The sequence below is a fragment of the Lithobates pipiens genome, unplaced genomic scaffold, assembly GCF_037356315.1.
Source record: "Lithobates pipiens isolate NorthernLeopardFrog02 unplaced genomic scaffold, aLitPip1_a1.2 Scaffold_13, whole genome shotgun sequence".
Taxonomy (NCBI): domain Eukaryota; kingdom Metazoa; phylum Chordata; class Amphibia; order Anura; family Ranidae; genus Lithobates; species Lithobates pipiens.
The window spans coordinates 156637125-156651604 of record NW_027507718.1 but is presented as its reverse complement, the minus strand read 5'-3'; the positions used below and the strand labels follow the sequence as shown (position 1 = coordinate 156651604).

The window sequence follows — 14480 nt, the reverse complement described above, 5'->3', positions numbered from 1 at the left end:
AAATGCCCTTTTCACAAATTTGTCGAAAGAGAAAAACGGCCGATAATGGAGCCGGAAATGGGGTGTGGCCTGGGTGGGGGCGCCTCTGGTGATGCCCATCATGGAGGGTGTATAGTGCAGGAGAGCCGCCTCCGTCGCCTGTTTGATCACAGCGCCGGGAACATCACAGCTTTCATTTCAATAGCTGTGTGTTCCCGGCCGCGCGCCGTCACACGCAGCCCCTCCCCCTTGTCCGGGCACTTAGATAGACAGATCATCCGCAGGATTGGACGGATGATCTGTCTATCAAAGTGCCCGGACAAGGGGGAGGGGCTGCGTGTGACGGCGCACGGCCGGGAACACACAGCTATTGAAATGAAAGCTGTGATGTTCCCGGCGCTGTGATCAAACAGGCGGCAGAGGCGGTTCTCTTCCCAGCACAGGCTGGCTGCAAAATGGCACACAGGCTGCAATGGGACACACAGGCTGCAATGGGCTGCAATGGGGCACACAGGCTGCAATGGGCTGCAATGGGGCACACAGGCTGCAATGGGCTGCAATGGGGCACACAGGCTGCAATGGGCTGCAATGGGGCACACAGGCTGCAATGGGCTGCAATGGGGCACACAGGCTGCAATGGGCTGCAATGGGGCACACAGGCTGCAATGGGCTGCAATGGGGCACACAGGCTGCAATGGGGCACACTGGCTGCAATGGGGCACACAGGCTGCAATGGGGCACACAGGCTGCAATGGGGCACACTGGCTGCAATGGGGCACACTGGCTGCAATGGGGCACACTGGCTGCAATGGGGATGCCTCCTGTACCACGTCCCCAGTCTCTGACCATCTCCTGTACCACGTCCCCAGTCTCTGACCATCTCCTGTACCACGTCCCCAGTCTCTGACCATCTCCTGTACCACGTCCCCAGTCTCTGACCATCTCCTGTACCACGTCCCCAGTCTCTGACCATCTCCTGTACCACGTCCCCAGTCTCTGACCATCTCCTGTACCACGTCCCCAGTCTCTGACCATCTCCTGTACCACGTCCCCAGTCTCTGACCATCTCCTGTACCACGTCCCCAGTCTCTGACCATCTCCTGTACCACGTCCCCAGTCTCTGACCATCTCCTGTACCACGTCCCCAGTCTCTGACCATCTCCTGTACCACGTCCCCAGTCTCTGACCATCTCCTGTACCACGTCCCCAGTCTCTGACCATCTCCTGTACCACGTCCCCAGTCTCTGACCATCTCCTGTACCACGTCCCCAGTCTCTGACCATCTCCTGTACCACGTCCCCAGTCTCTGACCATCTCCTGTACCATGTCCCCAGTCTCTGACCACCTCCTGTACCACGTCCCCAGTCTCTGACCACCTCCTGTACCACGTCCCCAGTCTCCGACCACCTCCTGTACCATGTCCCCAGTCTCCGACCACCTCCTGTACCATGTCCCCAGTCTCCGACCACCTCCTGTACCATGTCCCCAGTCTCCGACCATCTCCTGTACCATGTCCCCAGTCTCTGACCATCTCCTGTACCATGTCCCCAGTCTCTGACCACCTCCTGTATAAAAATATTTTTTAAAAACAGTCATTTTCGGTATCGGTGCTTTTTCGGTATCGGTTTCGGTTTTCGGCCTAGTGTATTTTTCATTTTCGGTATCGGTTTCGGCACCAAAAAACCCATTCGGTGCATCCCTAGTTTTTAACCCCGTCGTTATGGGAAAAGAAGGCCCTTCCTTTTTCATATTTGTAAATATATGCATGCTTTTTGCGATGGTTGGGCCTGGGTAATAAAGGGACCAATTTTTTTTTTTTAGCTTGCCTGTGGCATGGATATTTGCTGCATACTTTCCATTAAAGCCTCCGAAAAATATAGGCATTGAAATTTGGGCATCCGCTTTCCTATCCATTGTCACTTGAGGCAATACATGCAAATGAATTTCCCATCACTGCAGACTGTATGCAGATCCAACATGCACCCTGAGCTGGGCAAGGCATTTTCTATTGTACAGATTTACGAGCCACTGCCATATGGGCTGCTTGAGGTGCATGAAAGATGCCCTGTGCGGGAATCTGAGGAATACAGATTGTCCTGCAATTAAAGTCTTGCTGGTGCTGTGTTCCGCATTAATCTTTAAGATTATTAAATGTCATAAATCAAAACTACTGTGCAACTAATATGCTTTACTAAGAAAGTGTGTAATTACTATACAAGTGACTTCAAAGTGTCATCCCAACTTAAATAATAAAAAATATATCTAGGTATAAGACGTAATGGGAAGTGAAAAATCAAAAAACAAAAAAAAAAAAAAATCAAAGCAATACAATCCCTATGTGTCAATTAATGCCGCCAGATAACCAAGGTGCAATATATGCTGTCCATGATATTATTGAGAGCTCTTATGGCAACAATACACCATTCTGTGTCACAACATACTTCTTGCCATTCTCAACCCCCTCCACCGGGTGTGCTCTCACCTGGGATAATGGATCATATTCGAGGATATGATCCATTATCACTTTTGCGTCTACTCAGGGGACTGCAGGTACTGATCCTGGATCTCAATATTATATATGCTTCCTTCTACTTGCTCCTCCAATTAGCCATGCACATATAATATAAAAAACACAAATAGTGTTTTATTCTTAAAAACACTGCTTTATTAATAAACAAAATACAATTAAATGCAATTTTAAAATAATTAAAAAGGTTTTATTACTACGAGCATAACAGAATCTCACTCCTGTCACCCCCTGCATCATCCCTTGCACAGTGGCATTTAAACTGGGAGAGGAAGTAATAGGAGCTAATCAAACTTTGTAAATTTGGGACAAGGAAATGTGCTAAAAGAAGAGGGCAGAAAAGTTGATGACTTATCAGTGTGTTGCTTGCTCTTTAATTGTCCAATCAGCAAGATGCAAAAACATCACTGTATTTCTAACCTGGTGACACCCTCCTGCCTAGCCACATGTATAAATCATGAAAGCGGTTGTTAAAAAAAAAATACAAATCCTCCTACATACGTTGTACCTGTAGTAATTTCTTTTGTAGATCGTTCTGAAAATGCAAAGATGCAAGGATTTCCTCTCAGCTCTAGCAGGTGGGGGGTGGGCATATGACATCTTCATAGAGACAGCTGTGAGTCCTGACTGAAGCAAACTGTCTCGCCCCCTTCACACACACAAATACAGCTGTGGATACAAGTCACAGACTAGCTCCCCGTCACCTTTTTAAATCTTGATTTTGAAGAAAGCTGCCAGAAGTGACTCATTCTGATAAAGGAACCAGGCAACAGAGAAAATCACACTTATGCCCTGTACAAACGGTTGGACATTCCGACCACAAAATCAGTCGGATTTTTTCTGAAACTTGTGTTGCATACACGCGGTCGGACAAAGTTGTCGGACAATCCGAACGTTCAGGACTTGATGACACTCGTTCGTTATAAAAGGGACTACGTTGAGGCTAGTAGCCAATAGCTTTGGTCTCGTAATACGATCTGAGCATGGGTGGCACTTTGTCAGATCGGAATTCTCTACAAACGATCGGAGAAAGTCCGATCGGATTTTTTTGTCGGAAAATTTGAGATCCTGCTCTCAAATTCTTTCAGTCGGAATTTACGACGGAAAAAGTCAGAGCCCACACATGATCGGATTTTCCGACAATATAATCCGATCGGACCTTTTCTATCAGAATTTGCCACCGTGTGTACAGGGCATTAGTGCTTTGTAGAGAGGAAAGTACATAGTATAGAGCCAAATATATATAGAGAGCTAAAAATTAAAGTTTTTCTGGTAATAATTACCAAAGGTAAACAAGTGTACTCTTCTGTAAAGAAAAAAAAAGTCAAGAAATATCTCCAAGATAAAAAGTCTTACTTGTCACTGTTGGCTAATTTACGATATTCTCCCACAGTAATTGGCTTCTTCTGTATGTTGTACTGAGTAAAAAGGCCAGACTGACCAGTAACAACCTGTTGGATTGGAGCAGGAATAACCATTTCATCCAGATCATCATAAGTCCGTCTTGGTCTCCACTCTTTTGGAGGGATAATCTAGTGACACAAAACAGAGTTAGCACAGTTATTTATGCTAAAATTATGAGGATTCAGGCTGGGTTCACACTGCTGCGGGTGGGAGATCCGGATGTGATTCGCACCGCACTGCAGTGCAAATCACATCCGATCTCTGTAGCGATGCGAGTTCAGCCATACAGATAGTATGGCTGAATTCGCATCGCACCCGCCGCAAACTCGCACAGGACCCTTTTTTTGGTCCGCAGCAGAATCGGATCGCATGGGTGTTCACACCATGCGATCCGATTACTGTCCGAGTGTACAGATCGCACTGCGATATGCGGACGGATCTGAGGGTGTCATTAAGATTTCATTGACACTCCCAGCAGTCCGCATAGGGCAGTGTGAACTGCCGGCGGGAGGCATGCGATGCGGGAAAACGCCGCGGATTCGCGGCGTTCCCGCATCGCTACGGTGTGAACCTAGCCTTAGTCTTTATTACTACAAAGCCTGAATGCAATTCATAATTGGCATAAAATATCTTTTGATATTAAAGACATACACTGCAATATGCTCTGATTAATGAAAATCCAAAATCGCAATATCTGAAGCTTATATTGTGGAGGGGGTGTGATGACAATTTTTTTTTGCTGGTGTCTGGATTATATTTCATTAACACAGTGGGGAGGATTTGAGCCGATGGCCTGCTTTTTTTCTCAGGCAGACTAAGGACAAGGGAGTTGTGCTTGCGTGCTGTACTACCTAAACTGGTCATTTTACATTTATTTTTTGGGTTTGAAACCACTTTAATAGACATGATATATGCACCCCTATATACAAAAATGTTTATGACTTACATTAAACTCAAATCATTATAATCTCTCAATACATGCTATATTGCCTTGTGTGCGTATTCACTTTGCCACTGGTGAATTTTTTTTTTAATCCTTTAAGAGACTCATTAATGACGGGAATAGTCCCACTGGATTGGCGCAGGGCGAACATGGTGCCTATATTTAATAAGGGATCAAAGTCTTTACCAGGTAACTATAGACCTGTTAGCTTAACTTCTATAGCTGGGAAGATACTGGAGCGTTTAATAAAAGACCACATCGACTAGTTCTTGCTGAACAAAAACACTTTAAGAAACAGAAAACATGGATTCATGAAAGACAGAAGTTGTCAGACAAATCTGATTTCTTTTTATGAGGAGGTAAGTAAAACCTTGGACAGAGGTGGCGGTGGACGTGGTATACTTGGATTTTGCAAAAGCGTTCGATATAGTTCCCCACACACGGCTCATGTGTAAGGTAAAGTCTACAGGTTTGGAAACCTCTGAATGGTCTAAGGTTATCAGTGGTGTACCCCAAGGTTCAGTGCTGGGACCCTTACTTTTTAACATCTTTATAAATGATATTGGGTCTGGGATCAAAAGTAACATTTCTGTCTTTGCAGATGACACCAAGATATGCAGTGGAATAACGTCCTTACAGGATGTCTCCAATTTACAAGCCGACCTCAATACACTGTCTATTTGGGCGACTATGTGGCAGATGAGGTTTAATGTTGATAAATGTAAAGTTATGCAGTCATACATGCTAGGGGGAGTACAACTGGAGGAATACATAGTGGAGAAGGATCTGGGGGTTTTGGTAGATCATAAGCTCAATAACAACATGCAATGCCAAGCTGTTGTTTCCAAAGCGAGCAAAGTCCTTTCTTGTATTAAGAGAGGTTTGGACTCCAGAGAGAGAGATATAATTTTGCCCCTGTTCAAATCATTAGCAAGACCTCACCTGCATATGCAGTTCAGTTTTGGGCACCAGTTCTCAAAAAGGATATCGGGGAACTGGAGAAAGTGCAGAGAAGGGCAACCAAACTGATAAGAGGCATGAAGGAACTCAGCTATGAGGAAAGATTAGAGGAACTGAATTTATTCACTCTTGAGAAGAGGAGAATAAGGGGGGATATGATCAACATGTTCAAATATATTAGGGGTCCATATAGTGAACTTGGTGTTGAGTTATTCTCTGTACGGTCAACCCAGAGGACACGGGGGCACTCTTTACGTCTAGAGGAAAAGAGATTTTATCTTCAAGTACGGAAAGGTTTCTTCACAGTTAGAGCTGTGAAAATGTGGAATAGACTCCCGCCAGAGGTGGTTCTGGCCAGCTCAGTAGATTGCTTTAAGAAAGGCCTGGATACTTTTCTGAATGTACATAATGTAACATAATGTAACTGGGTACTAACATAGGTAAAGTTGATCCAGGGAAAATCCGATTGCCTCTTGGGGGATCAGGAAGGAATTTTTTTCCCCTGCTGTAGCAATTTGGAGCATGCTCTGCTGGGGGTTTTTTTTTCGCCTTCCTCTGGATCAATTGTGGGCATAAAATTGAGTATTTGGATTGTACAATTATTTTTATTTTATTTATTTGTTTTTAAGGTTGAACTGGATGGACTTGTGTCTTTTTTCAACCTAACTATGTAACTATGTAAGTATTTTCAGCATACATCAGAAAGTAAAAATCATATGAACCTAAACTTATAGCACAAAAGCCTAGAGGGCAACCACATATTTCATAGTTTCATAGTAAGTAAGGTTGAATAAAGACACCAGTCCATCCAGTTCAACCTGAGTGAGTATCTACAATTGTCCCTATCCCTGTACATTGCACACTCACATTGGTCCCTACTCTCAAGGAGCCCACAATCCAAGGTCCCCATTCATATAATAGGGCCAATTTTGGACAGAAGCCAATTAACCTAACGGCATGTCTTTGGATTGTGGGAGGAAACCGGAGTACCCGGAGGAAACCCACGCAGGCACAGAGAGAACATACAAACTCCAGGCAGGTAGTGTCGTGGTTGGGATTTGAACCAGCGACCCTTCTTACTGCTAGGTGAGAGTGCTAACCACTACACCACTGTGCTGCCCAACCAGATTGTGGCCTACATCGACTCAAAACTGAAAATTGACTGTTTGTCTTCACTGTGTCTCTTGGTATGTTTCTGCCTTTACCATCGGTTGCCCTGCCTGCATCCTTCTTATGTTTATGTTGTATGTTGTATGTTTAGCATCTTACCTAAGTTATGAGCTGATCTTATCTTTACAATTCTGCCCCCCTTTTTTTTTTTTTTTTTTTTTTATTAACTTATGATTAATATCCACCCCACCCTTAACAGTATAAAGCTAAAGTACCTTCATGGGGACACTACTTTTCTGGGTAAAACTTTGCTGGAGTTCTTTTTCCCTTAGAAATTCTTCATATTTACAAGAGATATGCACTTTGGCGATTCAAAAAGCGAAAATACATAGCAAACTGCATTGAAACGCACCAAAGAAGGCTGCAGGTGACCCTCTCCAAAAAAACTTCTTACCACTCCTGAGAGTTGGGTCCTCTCTCCTTAAGCTCACTTTACTTCACCCCACAGAGTGTATATATATATATATATATATATATATATATATATATATATATATATATATATATATATATATATATATATATATATATATATATATATATATATATATTTTTTTTTTTTTTTTTTTTTTCCCCCCTCCATATAACCTTCCTTTCTGTCCTATCCCCACATTTCTGCATTCGCCAATTCCTGCTAGTTCTACACCCACATGCTGATAAAACCCCCAGGACACTAGGGTATGTCCTTTCATATAAATTACACTCCCATATTACTTTAGCTTCCTTCTGCTTTTCCTAACCTCTGGTGACATATCCCCAAATCCCATCATTTAACTGTGCCCAATGCCATCACCCCACTCGCTCTGGCAGCAGCCGCAATCCACAGAACTTAGTTTCGATTTCTCCTCTTGCTAAAACCAGCCTCCCCTTCTCCTGTGCCCTCTGGAATGCCACTCTGTCTGTAACAAACTAACCTCCCTCCAAAACCTCTATCACAAATTCCTTTAACCTACGTGCCATAACTGAAACCTGGCTTCATGAATCCGACACTGCTTCTCCCTCCCAGAGTGGCCCTCTCTGGACTCACTCCCCCTGACCCAGTGGACAAAAGGGAGGTGGAGAGGGAATCCTAACCCCATGCAGCACCTATCAGGTACTTCACCCACCTCCCTGATCTGTCTCTCTCCTCTTTTTAAGGCACACTGTATATTTTCTACTGTTTCTCTAAGAATTGCTGTAATCTACCGGCCCCTTGGACCAGCGTCAACCTTCCTTGATGACTTCTCTGCCTGTCAACCCTACTTTCTTTCTTCTGAAATCCCCACAATCATTCTTGATGACTTCAACATCCATGTTAATACTCCTGCTACTTCTAAACTTCTTAGTCTAACCTCTTTTGACCTGAAGCAATTAATACAGACACGCTTCTACTCATTCCGATGGCAACACCCTTGATCTTGTATTCTATCTATGCACTCCATGCAACCTCTCCAACATTCCCATCGCACTCCATGATCAACACCATATTCATTTATGAAGCCGTTTCCCATTTTCTTTCTAAGCATGATGATATTTCACAGGATCAGAGGAAGTTCATTATGGACTTACTTCAGTTCGCCACCACTCACAACTACATTTGGTTCAATACGTTTTTTATTCAAAAGAAAGGTGTGGCCATGGGGACCTTTGTTAATGTTCCAAATTGGAGGAGGATGTCGTCTATGCTCATGACAGACCTGAGCTCTTGGTGTGGGCCAGGTATATAGACAACATCCTGCTCCTGTGGAGCAGTAGTCCTACTTCCCTCTTGACCTTTTTGGAAGAATAATGAAAGGGGTATATCCTTATCCTTTTCAATTTATTCCAAACACATTACCTTCTTGGGCCTTGAGACTGAAGCGGCTGACCAGAGGACAATTACCCACAAACACATCAAATCTACTGACCGGAATTCATATATCCCAATTGACAGTTATCATAGGTCTTATTGCAGTCAGTTCCCCACAGTCAAATCCTCAGATTACATTGCAATTGCACTGAAGTTGTGGACTATGCAAAACAGATAGGGAAGGATTGCTTGGTGACAGAATTGTAGACACCCCAAATGCTGATAAATGTTGATGGTCCATGATCACCTCCTGTTCTACACAACAGACAATTTAGGACTATCATGAGTCAAAATTAGGCAGTACTGAAGAGTGATGACATGTTGGGTCCCCTTTTACCAGATAAACCTAATGTTGTCTTTATACAATCTAATGTTTTGGATCCTCCCATTAAACCCTCTTTTTTTTCATAATCTGACCGGTTACTTCCTGTGTAAGAGGTGCTCGGTTTGTCAGGTAAATCGTTTTAAAAGTAGTAAAATTTACTTCTTTCAATCTACTGCTACCTCTAGATCATACAACATTATGGCCCTTCATTATATGTACATTGAAAAACATTGTATACCTTTTAGTTTTCCCATGTAGCAACCAATATATAAATAGGACCACTCGCTCATTTTCAGTACAGTCAACGAACACATTAGGAACAGTGTCCCTAAGCATTAGGACTGTTGCCACAATAGGGACCCATTCATACATCTCTGTGCTTTACACAGCGCTCTCTCCCACACAAAAGGAATTATGCGCCCATTACCAGAGGAAATGGATTCCAAATGATAGGGATCTAAGACGTATGTGTTCCACTCCTGAGGCTTCGGTAAGAAAGCTCCCTCTTGGTAAGGCATTTGCTTCATCCGGATACAAAATATTTCTCATATACCCCCAACTCCACTGATCATCCTGCTGCAAGTGCTCTCTGGCACAAAAGGTTTCAAGAAGGGAGAAACTTCATTAACATTATATGCATCTTATTGCACTTAAAAGAAATCTGACACAAGAAGGCAAAAAACAAAAAAGAAACAGACACAGCCGCAGACCTCGTCCTGCAGTCTGGTGTGTGGGGGACGTGCTCACTGGCTCTATTTTTCTGATTGTCGATGGAGCAGACATAGCATTAAAGACATAATTAGTTAGCAAGCTGACAGGGGTTACTCAAATATAATGCATTTAAGGAGTATATCTAAATAGATAGGGTAACAAAAGCCTTTTAATTTGTATGCATTTTTTATATATTTGTTTATAATACAGTTGTACTCATAAGTTTACATACCCTGGTAGAATTTATGATTTTTTGGCCATTTTTCAGAGAATATGAATGAGAACACAAAAACATTTTTCACTCATGGTTAGTGTTTGGCTGAAGCCTTTTATTATCGAATAAACTGATTACTCTTTTTAAATTATAATGGCAACAGAAACTACCCAAATGACCCTGATCAAAAGTTGACATACCCTGGTGATTTTGGCCTGATAACACGCACACAAGTTGACCCAAAGGTAAAGGTAACCATCCTCACCTGTGATCTGCTTGCAATTAGTGTGTGTGTGTGTATATTTTTATATATATATATATATATATATATATATATATATATATATATATATATATATATATATATATGATTTTTATAACAGCTTACCTGTAAAATACTTTTCTTTTGATGTACATCACGGGACACAGAGAATCGGTAATTACTGGTGGGTTATAGGGTATCACTAGGTGATTGGACACTGGCACACCCTAGACAGGAAGTTCAATCCCCCATATAACCCCTCCCCCCTACTGGAGGTACCTGTCAGGAACCACGAAACAGACTGAGACAGAAGTACAATCAAATCACACTTGTTTGTTTATTAATAATAAAAATAAAAATAGAAAAAAGCAAAGTCAAGCATAGCCAGAGTCCAGTAGCCAGATCGGGAAGTCAGCCAGTCCAAAGTTCATAAACCAGATCGGGTAATCAGCCAGTCCAGAAGTCAGGGATCCAAGGAGAGCAACTGCAAGCAGGATAAGAAGCCAGGAGGGATGTCAGCAAGCCAGTCTTGAAACAAACAGCAGGAGATGGTTCCTTGTGATCTGACCAGACCTGAAGGCAATGGAGAAATGAGCTGGAAGGCTTTAAATGGGCAGGTCAGATGAGCATTATCGGGAACAGCTGGGAATTGTGGAGAGAGAAGAGAGCTGGCAATTAGCCGACAGCTGAGCGGCCAGCCCAGAGGAGGAAGGGCTAAGCCAGCCCTGACAGTACCCCCCCCCCCCCCCCCCAAATGACCCCTCTCCCTCGGAGGGCCACCGGGCTTGAGGGGAAACAGTCTATGGAACTTGCGGAGGAGGAAAGGGGCATGGACGTCAGAGAATGAAACCCAGGAGCGTTTCTCCGGACCGTACCCATACCAATGCACCAGGTACTGTATGCGCCCACAGAACCTACGGGAGTCAACAATGGATTGTGCCTCATACTCCTCATGGATCTCAACCTGAATAGGGTGAGGACGTGGCACCGAGGTGGTAAATCGGTTACAGACCAACGGTTTCAAAAAGGAGACACGAAACACATTTGAGATGCGCATACTAGGAGGAAGTTCCAACGCGTAAGCTACTGGGTTAATCCTGCAAAGGATACGGAAAGGCCCAATAAACCGAGGTGCAAACTACAGTGAGGGAACACGAAGTCGGAGGTTGCGAGAGGACAGCCAGACCCTGTCCCCAACCAGGTAGGAAGGCGCAGGCAGGCGTCTGCGATCAGCATGGGGTCTGTACCTATCATTAGCATGACGCAAAGCCTCCTGGACTTGTACCCAAGTGGAACAAAGGCCACGGAGATGCTCCTCTAACGCAGGAATACTCTGCGGAACAAATGAGTCAGGCAACATGGAAGGTTGGAAACCATAATTCGCCATAAATGGAGACAATCGGGAGGCAGAATTCAAGGCACTGTTGTGAGCAAACTCTGCCCAAGGTAATAGGTCAGACCAGTTGTTATGATTGTCAGAAATATAGCAACGTAGGAATTGCTCCAAGGACTGATTGGCTCGTTCTGCGGCCCCATTAGACTGCGGGTGATACGCAGAAGAGAACGCAAGCTGGATTCCCAACTGTGCACAAAAGGCTCGCCACAACCGGGAGACAAACTGACTGCCACTATCCGAGACAATCACCTTGGGTAGCCCATGTAAGCGAAAGATCTCCCGAAGCCAGTTCCATAGAGGTGGGCAACTTCTTAATTTGAATACAATGACACATCTTTGAGAACTGGTCAACCACCATAAGGATAACAGTGTTGCCTTGGGAGTTGGGCAATTCCACAATGAAATCCATAGACAGGTGAGTCCAGGGCCTCTCTCCATTTGGTATGGGTTGTAGGAGGCCCACTGGAAGGTGTCGTGGAGTCTTACTCTGAGCACACCCGGGACAGGCAGCTATGAAAGCAGTAACATTAGCCAGTAGACTAGGCCACCAGAATTGTTGGGAGATGGCCCAAATGAGTTGAGTCTTCCCAGGATGGCCAGCTGCCTTGGGAGAATGATAAGTCTGGAGCACTGCAGTACAGAGACTCTCTGGGACAAAGCAGTGGTTACTGTCAGTACTAGAATCCCTTTAGGACCCAGCACAACTCACCTGACACAGCCTTTGTCTGGCAAACAACAGTGATTGGCCAACTCACCTTTAAATAACCTGTATCAGCATTCAGTCGGTGCTCGTGTTAGAGTTCACTTGTGTTTGATCCAGCTGACATATGCTCTATGTCCTTCGTGTATGACCCGGCTTGTTTGACCCTCCTTGCTTGCTTCTGATTCGGTACCGTTTGGATTCTGATCTACCTGTGTATGGCCCAGCTTGCCTAGACTACGCTTTGCCTGATTCTACTAGTACCCTCATCTGCAACAGTGAACCACAAGGTCTAGCAATCATTTATCCTCATCTACAGCAGTGAACTACAAGGTCCAGCAATCATCTACCTTCGTCTGCAGCGGTGTACTACAAGTCCCAGCTGACCTGCTCTGCGTAGACCTGCTCATGGTATGTGCTTTGAACTCTTGTATAATCAGCAGACCTGAACTGTTACTTATCTGCTCCTAGTCTGACAGTTACAAGGTTTATCAGGAGGAGCATGGACCTGAGCAGCAAGAATTTTGTCACTCAAAGGAGAAGTAAGACTGGTGTGAACCATAGCCAAGATACGATCAGGAGGAATCATAGGAGCCGGAACCGACTCAGACTTGGAAGTGGAGGAAAAATATGTTGTGACAAGGCATCAGCCCTTACATTCTTAGTACCGGTAAGAATGAGACAATGTAATTAAAGAGGAAGTAAACCCTGATGAGTTTACTTCCTCTTTTTTTTCCCTGCAAAGGTAAAGCATAATGGACTACTATGCATCGCATAGTAGGCCCATTATGTGTCACTTACCTGACACAGGAGCCAGCGAAGTCGCGCTGTCCCCTGTAGTCCGCCGCATCCATCTTGCTTGTGGCGTCTCGCAGCTCCGCCGCTGTCATTCGGCGAAGCCGCGATGACGTCACTCCCGCGCATGCACACGGGAGTCGACAAATGCGGCAGCTCCATTTTTGGAACTGCCGCGTTCAGTGCGCCTGCGCGCCGCTGTCTACGGCACATGCGCCGTAGACAGCGGTGCCCGTTTTTGGGCAAATATCTCCTAAACCATATAGGTTTAGGAGATATTGCTTGGACCTACAGGTAAGCCTTAATCTAGGCTTACCTGTAGGTCAAAGTGGTTTGTAAGGGTTTACAACCACTTTAAAGCTTGACAAGAAAAGAGCCCATCGTGCCCTTCTGGGAGAGAGTCGCTTAGCCTCAGACAAGAATGTAAGATTCTTATGGTCAGTAAGAATAAGAACGGCACAGTGGTACCTTCAAGGAGATGTCTCCATTCTTTCAGGGCTAAAATGATCGCCAACAGCTCTCTGTCACCAATCTCATAACTGCACTCAGCAGGTGACAATTTCTTGGCAAAGTAGCCACATGGATGCATAGCGCTTTCAGAGTTAGGACGTTGAGACAGAAGGGCGCCAACTCCAGTCTCAGAAGCATCAACTTCTAGGATAAAAGGCAAAGTAGGATCAGGATGTGCCAACACAGGAGCAGAAACAAAGGCAGCCTTGAGAGTCTCAAAGGCATTAATGGACTCCGGAGACCAACTCTGTGGGTTACCGTCCTTTCTGGTCATATCAGTCAGAGGCTTGACCAGAGACGAGAAGTTACGAATAAACTTCCGATAGTAGTTAGCAAAGCCCAGGAAACGCTGCAGAGGATGTAAACCCACGGGTCGAGGCCACTGTAGGACTGCTGAAAGTTTCTCTGGGTCCATTGAAAAACCAGCAGTGGAAATGACATAGCCCAGGAACACAACCTGTTCACGATGGAACTCACACTTCTCCAGTTTACAATAGAGATTGTGCTCTCTTAGTTTCTGAAGTACACAACAGACATCTGTGTGGTGGCTCTCCAGGGACTTCGAGAATATGAGGATATCATTGAGATAAACCACCACACACAATTGCAACAAATCTGGGAGGACATCGTTAATAAATTCCTGAAAAACTGCCGGGGCGTTACAAAGGCCAAAAAGTATTACCAGGTATTCATAATGGCCTGTTCTGGTATTAAACACAGTTTTCCACTCGTTGCCCTCCTTAATGCGCACGAGAT

At 44.6% G+C, this 14480-nt stretch overlaps 1 protein-coding gene across 4 annotated transcripts in view; it reads right to left on the bottom strand.

The window, feature by feature from the left end:
* Positions 1–14480, bottom strand: part of KDM4B (lysine demethylase 4B) — an 817487-nt gene that overhangs the window by 700795 nt on the left and 102212 nt on the right. For all 4 annotated transcript variants that reach the window (XM_077475749.1, XM_077475750.1, XM_077475752.1 and 1 more), the window contains exon 4: positions 3863–4038. In XM_077475749.1, the coding sequence (XP_077331875.1) occupies positions 3863–4038 (176 nt within the window). The remainder of the gene's footprint in view (positions 1–3862; positions 4039–14480) is intronic.